Genomic DNA, 23,023 nt, shown 5'->3' with positions numbered 1-23,023 from the left:
TAATGATGTGTGGGTCTTTTTTTTAAATTTTGAGAGTTTGTTTCCTGATTTTTTGACCTTGAGGAATATGGAATGAAATCAAGAATATTCTTAACCACCTCACCTCGAAGTAAATCTGGATTTTCCACAGCACCACGTGAACCAAATATACCTGCCTCCACATTGGAGACTATCTCTGAGAAATTCACTTGTGTTTGAGGTAGGCAAAATTTATGTCCCTTAGACAAAATATGGGTTTCTTCCGGAGTAAGAATTTTACAAGATAGGTTCTCAATGGCTGGACCAGGACAACATGTAGGAAGAAAACATCCGGAAATCTGAAATTTTTAGTACTCTAATTTTTCAAACTTTTCTGATAAACGAGCCTTAGCCATACAAAAGTCGTGGCGGAAAGTATTCTGAGCTATTCTAGAAATCTGCTGAAAATCCGTCGGTGAAAGGTTTTGCTGTAGAAAATGTCCAGTTTTTGAAATTGTATTACTTAGGAAAAAACGTCGTTTTTTTGTCTTTTAAAATGTGAACCAAAGACTGAAAACCAACCCTATCCCTAAATTGCCTTTCGGATTGTGTGCCTAGGTTTAGGCGGAAACGAAGAGAATTCGGAAGAATTCTCTTTACTCTACAACGCTGTAAAAATTCTTGTTGATTAATAAGGTTGGCGTGTTTTTTTAGACAAATCAAAATAATTAAGAACAGACTTGGTCAAAAGCTCCCCGTAAGCTAGTCGTAAATAATTTCTGAGACCACACTGGCTAATCATGATAAAACAAAAAATCGCGAAGAAAGGAAGAAAACGAGAAAACGAGAGAAGTAATTATTTACTCTTTACTTCTCTCGGAAAAACTTTTTTTTTTAATTAATTTGGTTAAGAACGGATAAACACTTTCGGTGAATATCCTGATGACAAGAATTTAGGAGCCCCCCTCCCTATTCGGAGATCAGATCAGTAACATAATCCCTTCCCCCCAAAGGGCACTACAGGGATGGGAGAGGTGTGCAAGGGGCTTGGTGCGGCCCCCGAAAATCCCAATTTTTCTTAATTTATGGGTGTTCCCTATGAAAATTATCAAAAATTAGTGTTTTTTTATCATTGCCCCTCCCCGGCAAAAAAAAAAAAAAATCCGCTTACTTGCCTGACATGGATGTTGGTATCACTTCATAACAGCTATGTCTAAAATCAAGCAGCCGGTTTCAGTTGGTGGCCTGTTTACATGAATTTTGACTCCCTTCCACGTGAATTTTGACCCCCACGAGTACTACTGAGTAGCAACAACAAAACTTAAAACGAAGTGGAATTGGCAATTCCTTTCATATACGTAATAATATCTGTTCGTTTTAAGTTTTGATGTTGCTCCTTACTTTTAGTTGAAAAAATTTGTTTTTTTTATTTAACTTCTGATCATTTTTAAATAATACCGTGAAATCTGGCTCTCTCTCCATGAAAAATTCTCGTACTCGTGTATTATATGCCACTCACTCAAGTTTACGATGTGTAAAACTCGAGATCAAATCGGTTTCTTTGTTACTTTAGAAATAAATTTGGGCTATTTATTTGCATATTCGCGGGGGGGGGGGATAAAGTTTAGCGGGTATGCGTGCAAAATATGTTAAGTACAATTATTCTGCATATTATGAACTAGGAAATGTTTTCTGACTTCAAACTGTCCAAATACTTTACCCCCCTCCTATGTGCAAATATATAGCCCCAATTATATATTCTCCATCTATTGTCTCACTTGTCTTTGTCTTGTCTCACCCTAAGCTGAAAGAAACTAACGAAGAAACCGGTTTGTTCTCGAGTTTTACACAGCGTAAACTTGAGTGAGTGGCGTATAATACACAAGTACTAAAATTTCTTCCCCCTGCGGAAAAAAAATTCAAATAAAATTCTTAAATTTGGAAAGCCTTAGATAATTTCGGAGACCACACTGCCTTTCCATATCGATAAATAAAAGTTGAAATAGGGATAAAATCCCTTTAACAGACAGTGATAACTTTCACAAACAGAGATAAAATTTCATAAAAATACTAGATATTTCGGTTACATATGCAGTGACCGTCATCAGAAATAAAACTTTACTCTTGAGTTTTACTACTGATGAGAGATGACGGTCACTACATATGTGACCAAAATATCTAGCACTTTTTGTGAAATTTTATCACTGTTTGTGAAAGTTATCACTTTCTATTAAAAGGATTTTATCCCTATTTGAACTTTTATTTATCGTCTTGGAAAGCCTAATTTTCCACGGGAGAATTTTCTAGGGGTGGGAGTATTTTCCGCGGGGGTGTATTTTCCAGGGAGAGGGGATTTTCCAGGGGGTATTTTCCGCGGGGGGTATTTTTCTTGGGGGTATTGTCTGCGGGGGGTATTTTCCCGGGGAGGGGTAAACGGCGGGAGGAGGCGCCAGGGGGACACGGGGGGGGGGTAAACACCGGCCACCCTTCCACCCACACTAAGATCAACTGGTCCATATTGACAAATGTATTATCATATACTATTGTACATAATTCTACCAAGCCTCAAATGAATAAACTTAGTTAAATCAAGCTTTAAAATACATGTTTGTATTATCTACAATAGTGTTCTCTAATATGCTGAATTTCATGGCTTAATTTCTATCAAGATCTTTTGTCTCCCCTTTTACGCAAATCAGGAAAAATTTCTCAGTCTCATAGACTTTTGATGGGCAACTTTAAACTTGATGAATTTTAAACCTTTGAAATCACCTCAAAAAGACGATTCTTTTGGTGTATATATTATTATTAAAAAAAAAAACTTTTGGTTTCTGTTAAGCCGAGTCTCTTCTTACCTTGAGTTCGGTACCACGAAATGATTGAGATGTTTCAAATTCCCATTCTCTTACCGTTGCTGAGCAACAGGCCGCTTGTCGTCAAATGTTTTTTTTTTTTTTTTTTTTAAAGGTTGAATATGTGAAATGGTTATGTTGTGGAACTCCAAATGGAACTACAAGTGGAACTCTTAACACAAAGATGTTGTTTTTGAAATCCAGTTCTTAAGTCAATTCCTATAGATGTCTACTATTATTTTAACTTTTCAAGGAGGCGCCTGAATCGCGGGCATGGATTTTGAATAGTTACTTCATACGTTTTTTGGTCTTGCTGATTTATTTTAGTTGTGTGCAATAACTTGCTTTAAGGAGGGCTGAATGCTGAATCCACATTATGCTAAAACTGCGAGATGGCTGCTGCAGAAACAAAAAGGCATCTGATAGAAGAATGTCTTGCTAGGATTAGACACCGGCTAGAGATATTTCATAATATTATTGTCAAGCTGGAGGACATGGTGAAGGGAAGAGAAGTCGGACAATTGACAATATATATGGTAAGGGCTGGAAGGCCAAATCCATCATTTCCGTTCAGCGGAGCATAATTTGGGATGTGGAGGCAATGGGCATTGAAGGCCTGAGCCTCAACCAAGGGACAGTGGGTCCACCCTCCTCTTAATATAATAATAACAACTTGCTTTTAATTAATACTTTGTCATCTTTTCGATGCTGGTAGTGGGGTCAATTCACGGGAATTAGAGAAGAGGGCGAAAACATATTTTTCAAAATCTGGGGGGGGGGCAGTTTTGTTGTCTTTTCTATTTTTTTCAATGAAAATATCAAAAAGGCATTTTTCAAAGAAAATACCAAAAAGGCATTTTTCGAAACCGGGAGGGCAAAAAGTTTTGGGAGCAAGTCTCCATCCCAATTGACGCCACTGGATGCTAGACCTGAATTACAAATAAGTAAATAAACCAACATTGAGTCTTTTAACATAGTGATTCTATAAGGCCTTTGAACTTTAAATTTCAAGATACTCCAAATTTAATCACGTCTGGTTTGTGTTTAAACCCTTTTATAGCGTATTTCTTATCAGAAGAAATTGAGAAACGTGTTCTATTAACTTGCCACTATTTATAATGCTGAAAATTCATAGGAAATAGGTGAGAATCCAAACAAACACAATATGTATAGGTCTCATTGGGTTGCATACACATTTAACGTCGGTGTACAAGATTCAATAGATTAGTTCATCTCATCCGCTATGCTTTTCACTCTGCCTTCTAAGACTTCAGCCTTGCTTTCCACTATTTTTTTTTTAATTTGACATTTCCTCCCCTCCTGCTTTTACACTCCGGGTGTACACGAGGGTGTTTAGTGAAATGCCCCTCAATAATACTGCACGCTGGATAGGCATGAAGCCAGCTAGAATTGCCAATGACATTCTGACAAATGAGGGAAAGGGTTGAAAAGACTTTGCATTTTGCACGTAGTATAGTTCTGAACTGCCTTTGGATAAGAGGTAGAAAGGGTTGGGTTGGAGTGGAACTACTGCAAGGTAAGAATTTATTTCTAGTTTCTCGGTCAATAATTTAGTTTATTTGTAGATTTGACCAGAGATACAATTTTTGGTACTTATCTGTTAGCCAGTACTCGCTCGAGAATTCGGATCGATAGAATCAGACAATGACCCGTTTATTGCTGTTTGTATACGGAGACAATTAGCTTCGGCTTAGTGGAAAACTACATTGTAGCTATATTTAGTTGGTATTTTGGTTGTTACATTTTGCATGCAGCCAATCTATATTTAACCCTCAACTGCCCAAATTTGCAACTATACAGCCCAAATTATATTTATTCTATCTATCTCCCAAGCGTCTCAGTTGTTTCAACACCGTACCTGTAGATCCAAATTCTCTAATGTGTACTGGCTAACAGATAGGTACCCAATTTTCTTTAGTAAGTGAGGCCTATGTTGTGAGACCCCAAGAAATGGAATGACTTTAGGGTACAGCCTTTGGTAGGCGTATGGCCTAGGTCTATACGTAGGAGACTGAGACCTTCGATCTGCCTTGCCAAAATTTCAGATATTTATGATTTTCAGAATAATTTGGGTAAAATTCTTCTTTAGCTACTTTTGGCTATCTTGGAAAGCGGTTAGGTTAGGAAAATGAAACTTTCAGGGATGGGTCTACAGGCTAAATTATGTCCCAGGAAGGTATTTTGAAATACCTACCTTCACTCATTCTCCCTCTAGAGGGTCCTGACCTTTGATGACCCTTAAAAATCCGTGTGTTATAAAAGTGAAACCTTACAAAATAGATTTCCCTCTTAAATGAAGTGCAGCAAAATTGATTTCAGCTTCAAAACTTTGCTCAATCCCAATTGATAAGTTTTTAAAGATATGCAAATACGTTTCCTAAATTTTGAAAAAAAACATTGATATTGCTTAAAATTCTACTTAAATAACAGGAATTGCATTTTCAGAACTAAAGCCAGAGAAAAAGGTACTGTTAACTGAAAATTAAGGTAAAATGTTGCTTTGTCAAAATTTCAATAGGTGAGATTTCAATAGGTCAATTTCAAGGTGACCTGTCATGTAGGCAAATTTCAGGACCCTCTAGAGGAGTGGAGGTAGATACTTCAAAATACCTTCCCGGGACATACTTCAGCCTGTAGGTCCATCCCTAAAAGTTTCATTTTCCTAACCTAACCCCCTTCCAAGATAGCCAAAAGTAGCTAAAGTAGAATTTTACCCTAATTGTGTTTTCAATAATGCAACCCTTGATCTCATAAATTTAACGGCATACACGTTCTAAATTCACCCAATTTTCTTTCTTGTAAAAACACCCTTTCCTCCTCGTGCCGGTTTTAAACAAAAGTAACCCTTTCGCGATGCGACCATTCAACTGCGATATATTCTATGTAAATTTTGTCAGGATTTCGTAACACATTTGCAATCTATTAGAAAAACAAGAAAAAATTTATTTAGCTTTTAGTGCCTTGAGTCTCAAAACGGGTTTAACGAATTCTAGTGAAAGGTATACAATCTGACACCACTTTCGAAAGAAGAATAACAACCTTGCTGAAAGGCTTTATAACTGTGCTATGAACTTATTATGGATGTTTTTATTATAGTATTAATTTTACGAAATTAGCCACATCCTTAATTATTTATCTGCCTTTAGCTTTGTATTGTTTTTAACAAATTTCGCTATTTTATTGTTGTTTATTTTGTTTAAAACCACTATTAGCATTTGTCACTTTACTTAATGGCTGAGTTTTAAACTAATTCTTCAAAGTATTGTGGTTTATTTCCGGTCTAAAATTTACATTTTAAAACATAAACTACAGGGGCACCATGTAGGAAAATATTTGGGTGGGTGGGTGGGTGGGTTGGGTGTGGGTGGGTGTGTGGGTGTGTGTGGGTCTGGGTGGGGGTGGGTGTGGGTGGGTGAGGTTGGATGTGTGTGTATGTTTGTATATGTGTGTGGGTGGGTGTGTGACAATTTCGTAATGATTAAGTTTCCAATTCTAAAAAGAATATATTTGTTGTACCATTGGAACTTTTTCTTATTCTTAAAGTCTTCTAATTCTTTATTTTGAGCTTCTCATATCCTAGCTTTGAAGAATTAGACCAACTCAATAATTAACTTTGACTAACTATTTGGATCAATCAATAAGAAAAGAGAAAAAAAAATACAGGCGTCTCATTAACATCAAGCCATCCATGTGTTTTATAATAGTCACGTTGATTCTTAAAAGCTGTTCCAGAGATGAGTATCCTTAGGACGAGATGCTCATTTCTAGGAAGAGCCCAATTTTATTGGAAAATAATGCCAAATTCCATTTTCCAGGATTTGGCAGAAGCAAGCCAGTTTCCAGTCAATATTCTCGTGATTGGAACAAACAGGAATGAACTCCACACCTCCAGAGCGACACTGTACCAGTCTCTACAAACTTCTCGGTCTAAATTGTGCAAATAAAGGTCAAGAATTGACCAAGTCAATTCCTACCAACTCTTATACATATCAAACTGAAGTCCGTTGCAACGATAAAGGGTGCACAGAAATAATTGTCACATCTTTGCCAAGTTCTGGTGTTGTCACCTCAGCACCAAAACCAATTACGACAATGCCCAAGATGCTAAATTTTGAAAAAGCAATGATAGTTAAGCAATTCTTAGCTAGTGCAGGGGACCCCGAAGGGAAAACAAGCTACAAACTTGCAAATAACCCTGAAGATTTTGATTTTGGATTTGAATCTCCTCCAGAATTAGCACAGGTGAGTATAATTTTTTTTTTTTTAAGTACGTGCCACTTTATTCCAAGCTACGTTTCAAACTGTTTTCAGGGATGTTCCATTTTGAATATTGTTGCACACAATCCTCTCCCTCTCATTCTATGGAACAGAATGCAAGATAAATACGTCAAAATACACTTTACATATCTGTATAATAAAAACTCTACGTTCAACGCAAGAACATTTCCGACGACCATAGACGTCAAGAACTTCAGGTTTTTAGGTAAAGTTCAAATTTGTGCTCGTATTTTCGTATTCACTCATATTCGTAGATCCAACGAAGAAACTTGTATTTTCAACTATTCTCACAAAAATGTCCATGAGCTGTCAGAGCAGAGCAGACTGCAATTCACACTACTTTACTGTGTTAACACATGCTTTTCTTGTTAACATCGTTGTTATCTCAACATGGATGCTATTTAAAGGAGGGCCAGGAGGCTATGAAAACCCTAAGTCTCAAAAGAGATTCTAACTTGTCAAAAGTAAAAGATTCAAAAGATAAAAGTGTGAAAACAGGTTATTTTCTGTGGTTTGTATATCCTCACCCCCTCTTTCCAAACCCTTGGCTTTCAATCCCCCAAAGAAAACTGAACTGGTGCTGCGTTTTCCACCAAGTTTTGGTTCTAACTTGATGCTTTTAAGGGCTGGATAGACGTTGCGTTTTCTTTCAGTGTTAGTATGTAGTCAGTTTTGTACTTTCTTGGATGCTCTTCCGATTTTGGTACACAACATGTTATTCTACCAATTACTATAGAAGCTTTCACTCATATAAAAATGATTGTTTTTCAAACTTCAGGAAGCTTCTACTGGAGAGAAGACTAATATATTGCAAATATTTTTTTTTGTCAGGTCAACCATTTATTATTCCATAGACATGCATATATATTTGACCACAGTGGCGTAATTTCGTCAAAATTCTAGGGGGGGAGGGGCAACGTTGGAGTCAATTTGTCCAAGTCAAGTGAAAATGACGGTGAAAACTGAAAAACGAGCCATATAGTACCATAAAGGTAAAGATATACGAAAGAAAACTGACCCGTTTCAGCGGATGCTTGAATTATGCAGGTTTTTCTTAGTTTTTAGAAGATTTTTAAAGAAACTAAATTTCAGTTGGGGGAGGGCAAACTGGGGTCTAGGGGGAGCCGAGATCTGGGAGGGGCAGCTTCCCCCTGCCCCATAGTAAATTATGCCCGTTTTTTATTAAGCCTATGGAAAGGAAAGCCAAGGAGAAATTTACAGCTAGGTCATTGGAAGATATGGTCAAGAATGTGGAAAATGTGTATAATTCAGACAGAAAATGTATATAATTTAAAATAGAAAATGTAGCACTTTTTCTTTGTCCATTATCCTTTTTCTTTGTCCATTATCCCAAAAATAGAAGTAGATACGGCGTTGCTGTAGATACAACCATGGTTCACTTTTTACTAGATTGCAGAGACTGGTGCAATCTCAGTGAGTTAGAAAACAATAGTCAGTCCTGACCAGCACCAGTTACAAATGGAACGGATCCTAAATTAGTAATGAAGGGATATTAAGAAGGAATGGGAAAAACGTTTTGAACCTTTACAGAATTTAGGAAATGATAATGAAAATAGTGAGAGAAATGTTTGATGATTTCAGAATATTTGATAATTTCGAAGTGAAGGAAGATTAATTTGGTAAGCAGGAGTTATAGATGGTACTGGAAGGATTAAAAAGAATAAGGCAATAGCTACTGGTAATATGATAAATGAGCTTCGGAAATATGGTGGTAACGAGGTTAGGGATAAATTAATTAAAATTATGAATACGAGTTTTTATAGGAAACCAATGTTTCCCTAAGGGGTTTTAGGAAAACTACCGTAACCAATTTAAAAGAAATGCAATTCAGAAGGAATGTATTAATTATAGGGCCATTAGCGTGAATTCGGTACGAAGCAAACCCCACGTAGCATGATGATAGTTATTAGACAAAGAGGTGGTACTGATAGTCATGTGAGAGGTGATTTGAGGAAAGGGAGAGGATGTGAAGACCAGCTTTTCACCCTTAGATTAATAGTTGAGAACTTTATGAATTATTAGAACCCTTTAGTAATCAGCTTTAGAGATTATAGGACAATCAGCTAATGAAAAATCTTAGTGGAGGTTTTATCCTCATATAGTATCCCAAATAAGTAAGTAAGAGTGATTAGTTCAATGTAAAAAAAAAAATATGTCTGGGCTATTCCGAAATATTCCAAGTATGGTAAATCCCTTTTTTGTCTCGGCAGTTAGTTTTTTTGCCTGTATGTTTCAAGAAAATTTAGCTCTTTTGCCCCAAATCACTGTGCAGCTTAGACTTAGCTTGTTTTTGCACTTAGATTGAGAGTCCTAAATGATTCAAGTCTAAACAAGGTGCAAGCTGCACATGTCTAAATTTTCAGTAAAAGTTAGAAGTGAAGAAGTAGGAAAGGTTGGAGGTGGCATGGGTCAAATTTGTTTACTTCCAATCATGCATCAAAACAATTAGCTTTTTATGCTGATTCCAAATATGTATGTTTAATGTTACCCATCAAAAGCTACATAGCTGAGAAAATGTTTGAAAAGGGAGGGCCTTGAAAAAGGCCTCATTTTTGAAAAGGGAGAGTAGCACACCCCTAAAATGTCAAGTTGATCTTTATGAAAATCACACCAGATTCAGCACTGAGCACAGATTCAGCATATCAGAGATCCCTACTATAGAGGTTTCAAGCTCCTATGTACCAAAATGTGGAATCTTGCATTTTTTACCAGAAGAAAGATCATGTGAGCGTTGTGATTTTAATTTATTTTACTTTTTCCCAGGGGTGATCGTATCGAGCCAGTGATCCTAGAAGATTGAGAGGGGATTATTTGATCAGAAGTCAAAAGGTCAAGTGGCCTTTTTAAGTGACCAAACAGATTTGGAGGCAACTAACCCACCTCACACGCCCCTGTTTTCCTCACAGACATCTGATCAAAATTTTGAGATAGCCATTTGATTAGGCATAGTTGAAAGGTAACATGACCCCCCACATTCCCTGAGAAAAAATTACCGCGGGGAGAAGAGTTTCCAGGAGGTTTTCCAGGGGAAATTCTCCACGGGGGAGGCTGGCACTTCCTCGTCCCTAGCTCTTTACAATAAAGTCTTAAAGCTTTTTAAAAATTCAACGGTCCTTGGGTTTCAAAAGTCGTTTATAAAGAATTGGGAGAAAAAGTCAAATTTTTGCATAAAGAGCGTGGGACGAGGAAGGGACAGTCCCCCTCATTCATGGAATAATTTCTATTTGTTTTAAATTTTAATGTTGCTCCTTGCTTTCAGTTGTAAAAAATTCTTTTTTAAAATTTAATTTCAGACAATACTTCAAATTATTCCAGGAAATGCCTCTCCTTCTGTGTAAAGTTCCGACGGAAAATATCCCCCGGAAACTTTCTTCCACAAGGAAAATTATTCACCTGGAAAATCCCCCCTCGGAAAGTTCCCCCCGAACAATTTCCATATTTTTCCCAATAATAATTATTGTATGCAAACAATGGGCAATTTGCATAACTTATAGCCCTTTCCCCAGGGGCCGAAAGGGGGTCATGCCATCCCCAGAGGTATAATTATTGGACCTTATAACTATGCTGAACCAAAATATTATCTTAAAATTTCGATCGTATGTCTTGGAGAAAAGAGACGCGGGAGGGACCTGATCATCTAAAACTATTGGTTTGATACTATCACCCCCGGAAAATAAAAGAACAAAATAAACACTTACTTCTCTTCTGACAAAAAATACAAAATTCCACGTTTTTGTAGATAGCAGATTGGACTTCTGCAGTTGTGTTTTCTGATATGTTGAATGTGAAGGTGTGATTTTCATTAAGATCGCTTTTGTGGTCATTTCTCCCTTTTTGAAAATCAGGCAAATTTTCTCAGGCTTGCAGCTTTTGATGGGTAACACTAAACTTAATCAATTTTGTATATTTGGAATCAGCATAAAAAGCCAATTCTTTGGATGTGATAATTGTTATCAGAATTTCCTCCTTAAAGTTTCGGTTACTATTGCGCTAAATTGCTCTTTACTTACAGTTTATTACCACGAACTGTTTGATTGTTGGTAGTTAACCACTTTTATTATGACAAATCAAGGATTTTTATAGTTACAACTTCCCTTTGTCGATATGGAAATTTGGTTGTTAAATTTTCTTATTCTAATCTTCTTTTCTAAAAACTAAATTCTGTAGAAGCAAACTTCTTTTGTGGTCAAAGTTCAAGGCTGGGGGCCTAAATGATACAACTGTATTTCACAATAGTATTAGCTGAGGCAAAGATACTTTTAGCTGAATTGAACTATTTCCACGATATATTCCACGACATACTCCACGGCCCAATCTCTATATACTCGCTTCATTTTTTCAGCGGGAACCAGATGAAGATCCTTTCTACCTGACACCAAAGTACGGGGGGATGGTTGATGTTGTCGACTATGATCTGCCAGTGGTAGGCTCTTCTTCAATCTACAGCCAATCCTTATCCTAAAAACACCCTTGTCAATGGAAGCTACCCAAGGATCCAGATCATTTTTGAAGGTCTGCCAGAGATTCTTTCACTTGGCCCTAAGTCCCCGTTTTCAAGTAGGAAGGGGCTTCCATTCCGATTTCTCACGTGGGTGATGTCCACGATATCCCATCGTGGGATATAGTGCCGATCGATCGTCATAGTGTGCGTTCAAGGAATTCCAGCTGTTATTTTTGTATGACTACCGAGAGAGGGTCTGTTTCAGTGTTTCCATTCTAGGGATTTCCCCCTAAAATGGGGATTTTTTAGATGTTTTGGAGGCAAACTTTTTCATTTAGGAATTTTGTGATTCTTAGGGATTTTTACCAGTCTTCAGAATTTTTTAAGGAATTTCTACAGTTCCGGCCCTAGAAAATCCTCTTTCGTCCTGAAAAAGGAATAAGACTGAAGTAATTTTTCGTCATATTTTTCCAGAAGGTTGATTGTCTGGATAGTCGATTCGGAAGCGTATTATGTTTGAATGTTTGCCTATGCTGGATTGAGCCTTCTAGCAGTCTAGGAGACGACAACAACAATTAAATTGACCTAGAAGTCTAGATTGACCTAGAGGGTCCAAAATTCTTTTAACACTACTAATAGTTTGAAGAAAACCTCGTAAAAGTGCAGATTAGGGACCCCTGCAGTCAAATGTAATGCTCAATTAAACCAGGACATTCAGTAAGAAATTAATTGTTTATATCCTGCTTCCACTGGACAGTTCTCTGCACGTTTAGAGCCCAATAGTCTGAGTAGTATATACTCAACAAATAAGATGTTTTTATCAGGAGTCCGTTTTCCTGCCCTTTTCTGCACCTTTACCGAAAACTTGGTTAGTTATCCAGATAAGAGAAATTTTCATGTTATTTTCATATAGCTTCTCTGCTTCCTCCTGTTTCCACAGCCTTCCGCCCTCTTTTTCTGATTCTTCATAATTGAACTGCAATTGATAGCTACCCCCACATGACACCAAAAATTGTAAAAAAAAAAATTGGGGTACCAGATGATCTGCGACCTTGTATTGCTCATTTCAAACATTTATTTTTTCCATAGGACCATGAATTTCTTGTCAATAAGGAATATTTCCATTTATGGTGATTGAAAGCGAGTTGATACTCATTGACAGCCCCCTGCCTGTTATAGCATATACCTGTAAACTTGTCATACCAAACTAGGTTACATTACTTTGCTTAAAAAAACAACTTCAGAAAATAAAAAAAAATGGATCAGCTACTAAATGTAAAAAGCTACCAAAAATGTCAGTCTCTTGTTTATTGAGGTTCTTCTTTCAAAACAGAACTTATGATGTTTCTACAGCACCAAACGGATAAAGGCTTGTTTTTGTTGTATATATCTGTTTTTATAATGGGATAGCTTTGCTTCCTTAGCCTGGTTTGGACAGTATGGTTTGGAAAGTATTTGGACAGTTTGAAGTTAGAAAACAATTCTTACATTACAATATGCAGAATAATTGTACCTAACACATTTGCATGCAGACCCGCTATACTTTACCCCCCCCCCCTAATGTGGAAATATATAGCCCAAATTTGTTTCTAAAGTAACGAAGAAACCGGTTTGTTCTCGAGTTTTACGCATCGTAAACTTGAGTGAGTGGCGTATAATACACAAGTACCGGAATTTTTGATGGAGAAAGAGCCGGATTTCCCGATATTATTTAAAAAGGATCAGAAAGTAAATTAAGAAAAAAGACCTTGTTCTTTATGCTAAAGTTTTGACTTTTTGTCCTAATTCTTTAAGAACAATTCCTGAAACACAATGGCCGTTTAATTAGAATAATAAGCTTTGTTTTAAAATTCTGTAAAAAAAAACTTTAGCGTAAATAACGAGGTCTTGAGGAGGAGGGAACCCCTTTCATATACTTAATAATTTCTGTTCGTTTTAAGGTTTTATGTTGCTCCTTACTTTCAGTTGAAAAACTGTTTTTTTTTAATTACTTACAGATAGTATTTGTTAATGGGAAACATACGGAATAAGTTTTTTTAAGAAAAGTAAAGAGCCTCATTAAACCAAAAATTAGCAGAAAAGTCAAATAAAAACTATATTCAAAGTAAAAACTATGGAGTCTAATAGACAAACAAACAAAAAGATATGGAATTTTTTTTTCTATGAAAATGACTCAATAAAAATGAGCATAAATTAATTAAAAAAATTCCACAAAACAAGTTTGTTAAAGAATAGTAAAGAGCCTCATTAAGCCAAAAATGAGTAGAAATAAATTAAAATAATTTTCCAAGTGTAAAACTACCACAATTCACCATCATTAAATGAACTAAACCCAAAACGAACAGAAAATACAATAAAGAACCGATTCAAACTCAAAACGAGTAAAAATTAACATGAGAGTTATATATATAAAAAAAAACTTTAGCGTAAAGAGCGCGGTCTTGATGAGGACGCAACCTTTTTCATATTTCTGTTCGTTTTAATTTATTGATATCTTACTCCACTCTGGCTAAGCACGCTGAATCTAGGGTAACGTCCGGTATGATTCAAACCTTTTTTGAAAAACGTATATCCAAGCAGTTCTCACATTTCTCTTGTCAACATCTAACGTGTTGAGGACAAAAATGGTTTTGCACTGGGTTAAAGGACCATTCACGAGTATCATAATTTTTTTACGCTTCTACGCTAATTAGCTTGCTCAAAAATTGTAAAAATGGACAATTGGTCCATTTCCCGCAATAATTCGAACCCGTCAAGAAGCTCACTCACGCCATTACCGCGGTGCAAAGAGTCTGTGGTTGCGATAGCTGCTTTGTGAAATGCCGAAGCTTCTTGCGACTTAAAGTAATCGACCGCCTTTTTTCTGTTGCTGAACCTTTCGTTACGAAGTATCAGAGGAGTCTTTATCGCAAGAAAGTCTTTGGAAAGGACATTTTCATATTCACTACTTCTCTGCAGACTCTAGACACAGCTTGGTTTTTTGTAGTTGTGAGTCGTAACTACTGGTACTTTCTAGTCCAGGTAGCTTATAATGTTTTGTCCTTTGTGGTAGGCCTACTATTACTACTAACATCACTGACACTGACTGTATTAGCCAGACTGGACACATTGATACTACTTGAGCCGCCATGGTCATCTTCTTTCTCATTTATATCTCTAGGTCAAATCTTACCCCTAAACTACAAATACTCGTTGTTTGTTTACCTGTTCTATTTCGGTACCAACATGTGAGTTCCTCTCTGTAAACTTGGTTTTGTCTTTAGAATTCTTAGCAGAAAAATGGTGCTCTAATGTTTTATTGTTAAGTTTTTCACCTCTGTTTCTTTCACTCACAGTCCGTTCAAGTTCAAAATAATCACTGAGCACTGATGGTTTCGCCAGTGGATCCTACCCTTCATTTTCTCTTTCGTTTACTTTCCAGGAAAAGGGGGCTCATGCCAAATCAAGATTAAATTTGAAGCCTAATTATGGCTTTAACTCCCAAAATCGACAGGCTCTTTTTCTGCTCGCCAGGAAGAAAAAGAAACTGATTTGCATGATAGGTCGAAAGAATCAGTCTTAAGACTGAGAAGATAACTGTGAAGTCTGCTTGTGCTAATGATCTGAACGTTACAGGGCAGAATTTGAAACTTCTTGGGGTACCTTGGCCCCATGGTCCTCTGTACTCTACACTTATGGTTGAGGGTGCAGCTAGTGCCGTGACCATAATCAATTTCTATTTCAGTGTTTCCCTGCTGTTTACGCGCACAGCTGGAGAAGTGATAGTTTCTATTTCAAATATTTTATATTCTGTGAATTTTTCAAAATATAAAATAAAAAATCATATGAAAAGGAAAATGTTGACCCTATTGAAGGACTGGCAGTGCGGACTTCGACGGATTTTCTTAAATAAAAGTCTTCAATAGTCTCCAAAAGGCAACATGAAACGTTACAAAAGTTAGAAAAAGGACTGACAACATGCTGTGAAGGAATTCTGACTCCCTAAAGATGTATTCCGTCGTGGCAACTCACACGCCGTTGGCATTAGACGGCTCTTGGATGATTTAAGACGGGATGCGTTTGAACATCAACCAGGCAGAGTAGATGTTGTATCGACAGACAATTATTTGCTGCCATACGTGCAGAAATGACCAACAGTACTTCGGCCGCAGTATGGAATTGTATACATAAGTGAAAAGTAGGTTTCAGACTTCAAAACTCCACACTTATTTCTTCGTTTCGAGTGATTTTCTGGATGGCCCTTGTGTATATAAAAATGAAGCCACGTATTCAGATACATGTTGCTGCTTTTATAGATTTTTTCATATTTTAATCCGAAAAGTTCACATAAACAGCTAAATAAAACTTATGTTTGATTGTTTGTAAAGCTATCTAAAGTGCAGATGCGACCTTTGGTGAGAGTGTGCAACGCTTTTTTGCTGCATTATGTTGTTTTATTAGATCTTGTGTCAAGGAGTTGCCTGGGCGTTGCTTTATCCTTGAACATCTTGCCTATACTTATCACCAAATCTAGTTGATATAATTAGCAAAAACTATTGCTTTGCATACCATCCTGCCTTTCGCCGTAAAGCTTCTTCTAGTGTGTCTTGTTTACTTGTATCATTGTTTTCCAATTGGTAAAGTTTCCTCTCTTCTTAGTTTTAGAGAAAGTTCAAGGTCCGCTATCGTCCTGTTCTGTTCGGTAAAGATCAAACGAATACTTTTGGCTAACTATATGCAAAGCTTTCCTTCATCAAGCGTCTATTTTCTCATTTGTTTATTTTTTTTAGTAAGTTTCTTTTTTTTTCCTTCTAATTATTCGTCATATTTCTTGACAAGCGTTGCTTTCTAAGGAACTATTATTGTATCGGCTGCCCTTTCAGGATTCAGTCCTACCGACTGCCCTTTCCTCACCATCATCACTGTTTACCAGCTTTTATAACTAATCTTAGTGACCAAGGACAAATTTTACGCATAAAACATAAAAAGTAGCTTCTCATAAAGAGAATCAAAGTTTCTGCTCATTAATTGCTCTGAAATCTAAATCTTTATTTCCAATATATCGGAATCACTCATGATAGTGATGAAGTAGGATATTAATTTTAGTTAACCCATTAATGGCACTTTACTTATTTTAGGTTAAATGAACGTGGGGTATTTGGTGATCAGGTTAATTTAAGCTCAGAGACGCTTTTCGGTTAATATTAAATCACATTATTACAAGATAAGATGGGCATAGGAATCCTTAGAAAAAAAAATAAGAATTAAAAAACTCGAAGGGTTAGTATGCTACTTTCCTGTGCAGTTGGGCTTGAACAGAGATTTCTCGTAATCTAGCTCTAAGACAGGGTGGCATCTGTATACACATTTATCAAGCTTGTAGATATTCTAATTTCCGGCAAGATTCTTAAAATTTGCCATCATTGTATATCCTAGTATTTGTTCTTATAATTTCTGTTCGAGAAGGCTTGGCAAAGGCCTTGGTGATTTTCTGGACCAGTGGCTTGCTATCTTTCATCTCAAAATACCAAGAGAATAGAATATAGAGTCTAGAAATAGAGCCAAGAGAAATAGAAATAGTGCCTAGGGAAGTATTTCCAAGCTCTTATATCCTCCCTTCATTACTTTTAAAGCTTTATTGAGTCGAAATATCCATTTTTGAAGCTTTAATTTACTTGAAATGAGATGTTTCCCAGTTCATTGAAAGTTAGTACACAGGACAGAGGGGAGGGGGGGGTACAAATGGTGAAAGTATTTTTTAAGAGCCTGATTTGGGTTACGGATCCATTTATGATGGCTTCATTCATTCTAAAGCGTTCTAAAACAGGGAAAGATCATTGATGTAAGGTTTGACCAAAATTGTTATTAATTTCAAACATTGCAAGCTAACATATGAAACTAATAGATTTTGTTGCTTTTGTCGCTTAAGGAACTGAAAAGTTAATTGACTTATTGTCTAGAAGGTAGACATCCCCTTGTAGAAGGCAACTTAAAATCTGTGAATCATGTATATAACATATCAGATTTGGTAGCTGATGGTTTTTCTTACCAAGTTCTTATTAATTATGGTATAGACTGAATAATAAGTAAAAAAAGAAACAAGCGTACTTTATTGGAAATTAAACTGAGATTTCTTAGACTTTCTTCGCAGTTGGCTAGTAAAATACATAATAAAGAGCATTTTACATCTCCAAATATCATTTATCTCCAAATACCTTTCTAAAAATGAAAGAAATTGTTTACCAATTGTAAATTGCTTAAATACTTGTATTAATTGAAATATTCTTAAACCTCGAATCAAACTAAACGCAGTCTATCCCCAAGTGTTAATCCGTTGGACGGTTCGGCCGCATGATTCACTTTTATATTGTATTATTTAATATTGGCAAAAAACCTTTATTGGCTTCTTTATTGGCAAAAAATTTTAAATTATAATATCAAATTAGCAATTTAATTTTACAACAGCAAAAGAAGAGAGAAAGAAATATGCAAGTTTCAGCTGCAAAATAATGCTCTGGTCCAGAAAGGCTATCAGCTTTACAGTGGCAAGCTACCCTGAAATAATGCATATGGTAGAAACGCTTCTGATCACAATCATGTCCATTCCATTTAAACCAAGTTCAACTACTCTATGATGCTCTTGGTCTCAAGCTTAATGAGATTTGCAAATTTTACTTCTTTTACAAATATAATGTTACAGTATTTCTCTAGAATCATTTAATCGCTGTTACGTAAAGGACCCCTCCCCCTTTAAGACACTCCTCCTTATCCCTGTTGACCTTTCCATGTCATTTCATGCTGCAAAAGCAAAATGTTTGCAAACCATCAATTTCAACCAGGCTTGAATTGGAAATCTACTACTTGAAAGACAGAATATTAACCACCGCACAAGAGAACCTCTAATTTTTTTAAACACGTCATCTTAGACATTTAAACTATTGAAAAATATTTGACTATTGTAAAATTTTTAAAAAGTTATTTGCATATTTCCATACACATAAAACCATAATGATAATTTATGTATATTATTTAAACTATGCAAGTGCATGCTATAGGTGTTTAATTGAAGCACAGTATTTACTCCCTCCTTCCATCCCCTGCTAGGCTTTTTTTCTGCCACAGAGGGTCATATCTTCTGTAGCCTATATCCCTGTGCTCTTCGAGCAGGCATATAAAGAGAGACTATATTTTCCTACTTGAAACTTCATAATCCATGAAATCTCTCTCCCTATCTCCACTTCCTTCTTGAATATTTCCTGCCATTAAAGGTCAGATTATAAGTCTATTTAATGAGGAAGAATTGTTACTAACCAAATGTTATGCTAAATATTGGCATATACATGCATGCAAAGGAAAGGAAAAGAGAACAACCAGCAATGTAGCTAAGAAAAGTGATTGGAGGGCAACCAGCCCCCCCCCCCTTCCCAAGCCATTTTCCCCCTAATGCATCCGATCAAAATTTTGAGATAGCCATTTTGTTTAAAGAATAAAATGGTCACATACCTCTGGAACTGACAATCCCCTTCAAGCCCCTGGGGCAAGGGCTGTAAGTTATGTAAGTTGCCCATTGTTAACATGTAAGGTTTTTATTGGAAGGGTGGTCGTATAAACTTTGGAGGGGACTCATCCAATTGAAAATCGAAAGTTCCAGTGCCCTTTTTAAGATTCAAAAATGATCAGAGGGCAGCTACCACCCCCACGCCCATTCTCAAATGCATCCGATCAAAAATTTTAGATGGCCATTTTATTCAAAATTGTTCAAAGGCCAAATAACTTATGCATCCAGGGTTGACGCCCCCGCCCCTCTCGTAGCATTCGGTGCAAGGGTTATTAATTATGCAGGTTGCTCATTGTTAACATATAAGGTTTTTATTAAGAAAAGAAGGCCTGTTTGATCTTGGATCTCCAAAAAAGTTTATAGTTTTAAGGTGAAACCTTAAGGAAATGCTGAGAGGAATCACAAACATAATCAAAACACGTTTTAGCCTTGTTGGTTGTGAAAAGGGAATAATTCTAAACATTTGTAGATGAGAGCTTTAAACCTCTACTTATATGGTTCTCTGATTGTTTTGTAGTAGCCAGGGGGGGGGGCAGATATCTCAAAGGGTACATTTTAATGCCAAAAAACCCTAACTCTCATTGAGCTTTCAGGTAAATACAGAATTAGTTATAATGAAGGGGCGAGGGAGGGTGGATATTTAATCCCTCTTGATTTTTGGGAGCACTTCTGGTCTACGCTATTGTTATGAAAGTAAAGAATAGCATTAAACCCCAAAATGAGCAGGACTTATTTCATATAGGAGTGGGGCAGCCCCTTCCTCGTCTCGAACCTCTCAATTTGGTCGTAGAAATTTCAGAGGATGCTCATTCGATCGGAAATTGAGTCCTATTCCTTTTTTTTATAAGTTGAAAGTGATTTGAGACCAACCAGCCCCTGCCCTAAAACTGTTTTTGATATCTGGTCCTTCTGTTACCCCTTAAAACATCTTATCGACGTTTTGAGGTACCTATTTTGCACTTTTTCTGGGGCTGCTCAATTTTACGTGCGGGGGAATTTTCCATGGGGGGAACTATCCGAGGGAATTTTCTAGGGGGGGGGCAGCTCTCGGTTTTAACAAGCTACAATATACCCACCTTTTCAACTAAATATATTCCTGAAGAATTTGTCATTTTCAAAGCTTAGGGCCCTTGTCCTTTAAGCTGTTTTTGTTTTTTGGGACTTTTGAATCGTTCTGAGGAAATTGGCATTATAATTTTTGATTTCTAATTATGAGAGCCTGATATCTTTGAAATTTGAATATTTTTTTTATTTTATAGGAGGACAGCGACTCATTAAACAGTGATGTTGTAGTAAACGAGGATACATTGCCACCACATTCTTCTGTGAATTCAGACTCGGGACAAAGCATGGATTCCGATACACTTCAGGAAAGTGATGACGAACCGACATTGATTTGCGAAGATGAAAGTCTATCGACCTCTCCACATTTTTCTATTCCTGAACAAATACCAGATGATAATAAAGATATGGATCCACAAAGAAGTTGCATCCTCTCGGAAAATATTACGACTGACGAGCCCGATTTTGTTTTTGACAGGCAAATAAACTTTCTTACTGATATATCTACAAAGGAGGATTTTTCCTCTTTTCTTCATGCATCAGAAGAGGCACAGTGTCCTTCTGACAATAGTGAGCCTGACACAGAACTTTCGTCTGAATTGCAAGAACTAAATAATCTTAAATTGGAAAACCTTCCAAGTGTGATAAATGATATTAACAATGCTGATCTGACTAAATCCGAACAAAGGAGTGAAAACTTACACGTAAATCGTGATGCAATGTTGAAATTAAGTGATCATCCTGATGCTGGCGGATCTTGTAATGATAGTGGTATAGCTGCAGATGATGACCAAAACTCAAATTTTTCTGATTCGAGTGATGACGAGGAAAAACAGAGAATGAAAAGAAGCTCATCTCTGCGAACTTGGAAAACTCCTCCTGGTACTCCTGGTCAGAAAAAAATTGTGCGTTTTGCAGATGCAATGGGCTTAGATTTAGCTGACGTCAGACATTTTCTAGATGGAATACCTAATATACCCAAGTCGGCTTTTCAAGACTTGGATGTAAAATTAGATGCCTCCGAAGAAGATTTGAATGTTGATAATGTGAAAGTGGGAGATGAACCTCAGAAATTAAATGCCAATTTTGCTACTCCTGGAGCGTTACCAGATTTCATTGAGAAAGTCAAGAATAGACATGTTTGCTTGGAAACGGCTGTGATCGAAAAATCCTTCTTGATCAAAGGTATTATCCGTGTTTTAAATAAGGGATATTATAAAAGTGTTGTTGTAAGATATACAACTAACGAATGGAAAACCTTCCGGGACAATGTTGCTGAGTACGTTCCGAATTCTTGTGATGGCCTTACTGATAAATTTGAATTTTCTATTCCTATTCCACAGATGAAGACTGGTGATAGAATACTCTTTGCCATATGTTATCGAGTCTCAGGCCAAGAATTCTGGGACAATAATTGCAATTTCAATTATAGTTTCACTTGTGTGAGCTCCTATCTTTACCCAGTCTGTCCTCCGGTCCCCCAAAATTTATTTTGTGATGGTCGGTGGGCTGGGTTTCTATAATGAGAAAGATCTTTTTTAAAAAGTGGCTAAGAATGTGTTGCGGGATAAGGCGCACACTGTCTTAAATTTCCCAATTTCGATAGGATGCTCTTCTTCTTTTGAGAATCTTGAAAAATCTTCTACCAGTCAATATACAAAACACAAAACTAAACTTGTATAGCTTGATTGAAGATTGATCCTTTTATGTATGCAAATAATAGATACTGTATGCGTATCAGAATATAAACCATTGTTGTCTCTAGATGTTTTATAGCTATAATGATTTGCGTATGTTATCTTATATGTGTACCACCAGCATAAAAAAGAACATGAAATCGTAATTTCTATCTTTTAGCTTGATGTGAGGTTTACCATATCTTACCCTATTAAACGTATGATACGTACAGTATGTTAACAAATTGCCCATATATAGGCCTTATTTATTCAGTAGTGCAAAGAAACAGTATAAAGATATAATATTCCGTTGTTTTTCAGTGTTCTGTTTTTTTTATGACTCTAATACTACTAGTTCAAAGCAATTGTCCACTAAACGCATTAATTCAACTGTAATAAATGGTGCTGTGTTTTTATCTTTTGTTTTGGAATGGGATAATTTTATTCTTCACATATTGTATTTCACTCAATAGGTTGTGATAGATAAAAATATTTTGTCTTTTTAAGCAGAAATCAGATAAGCTCTATTGATGAGATATATATAAAAAAGGAGCAAACAGTCTAGCGTTTGAATGAAGACAATTGAAGGAAATTAATTCTGAAAAGGCAAACTCGTGCACAGATGATTTGGATATTCCCCCCCCCTCCTGTTCCTACCGAGGATCCTGTTGAAAACTGTATTTGGGTCTGAAGCTACGTATTTGAAGTATCAGACTTCAAATATGAAGTCATTTCCCCCCCTGAGATCTTTTTGTCCTCTCTAAAAGTCTCTCTAAAAGGATCTCTTTCCAAGTTCTAAATGTGAAACGAAAAATCAGTTTAGTAAAATCATAACAGTAAAAGGGCTAAAGAAAGAAGGGGTTATTAAAAATTAAGTAATGAGACATGTTAAATCAAGCCAGCTATGAAGTTTTTTTGGTACTTGTTTAGAATCCAGTAAACAGACGAGAAAGACCATATCGAAATCTCAAAGATACTGTGTGAAAGACAGGTTTCTGCTGGCTATTGAGGTATTACTCACTCCGTGGAAAAGATTAAAAATTTAGTTTTTTGGGGTTGAAGGGGCAAATAAAGGTACCTAGGTTAGGTTATGTATTTAATATATGCTATGCTTTACCCCCCCCCCCCTAATGTGCAGATATATAGCACAAATTTGTTCATAAAGTATTATATTTTC

The 23,023-nt window shown here is 36.4% G+C and overlaps 1 protein-coding gene across 5 annotated transcripts in view; it reads left to right on the top strand.

Moving 5' to 3' along the window:
• Gbs-76A (Glycogen binding subunit 76A) overlaps positions 1-22,813 on the top strand; it is a 64,218-nt gene extending 41,405 nt beyond the window's left edge. For 3 of the 5 annotated variants that reach the window (XM_089098122.1, XM_089098125.1, XM_089098126.1), the window contains exons 2-3: positions 6,647-7,073; positions 20,368-22,813. In XM_089098122.1, the coding sequence (XP_088954248.1) occupies positions 6,705-7,073; positions 20,368-21,693 (1,695 nt within the window). In that variant the 5' untranslated portion in view covers positions 6,647-6,704 and the 3' untranslated portion in view covers positions 21,694-22,813. Of the gene's footprint in view, positions 1-2,925; positions 3,347-4,251; positions 4,348-6,646; positions 7,074-20,367 lie in introns of those variants that run through there. The other 2 variants (XM_089098124.1, XM_089098123.1) reach the window with 2 other exon arrangements.
• The last annotated feature ends 210 nt before the right edge of the window (positions 22,814-23,023 follow it).

Source organism: Artemia sp. Qi Xiang Cuo, chromosome 12, assembly GCF_049724085.1.
Source record: "Artemia sp. Qi Xiang Cuo chromosome 12, ASM4972408v1, whole genome shotgun sequence".
In the NCBI taxonomy this organism is placed as follows: domain Eukaryota; kingdom Metazoa; phylum Arthropoda; class Branchiopoda; order Anostraca; family Artemiidae; genus Artemia; species Artemia sp. Qi Xiang Cuo.
Note: the sequence above shows the minus strand (reverse complement) of the source record. Positions and strands in the feature narration are given on the sequence as shown.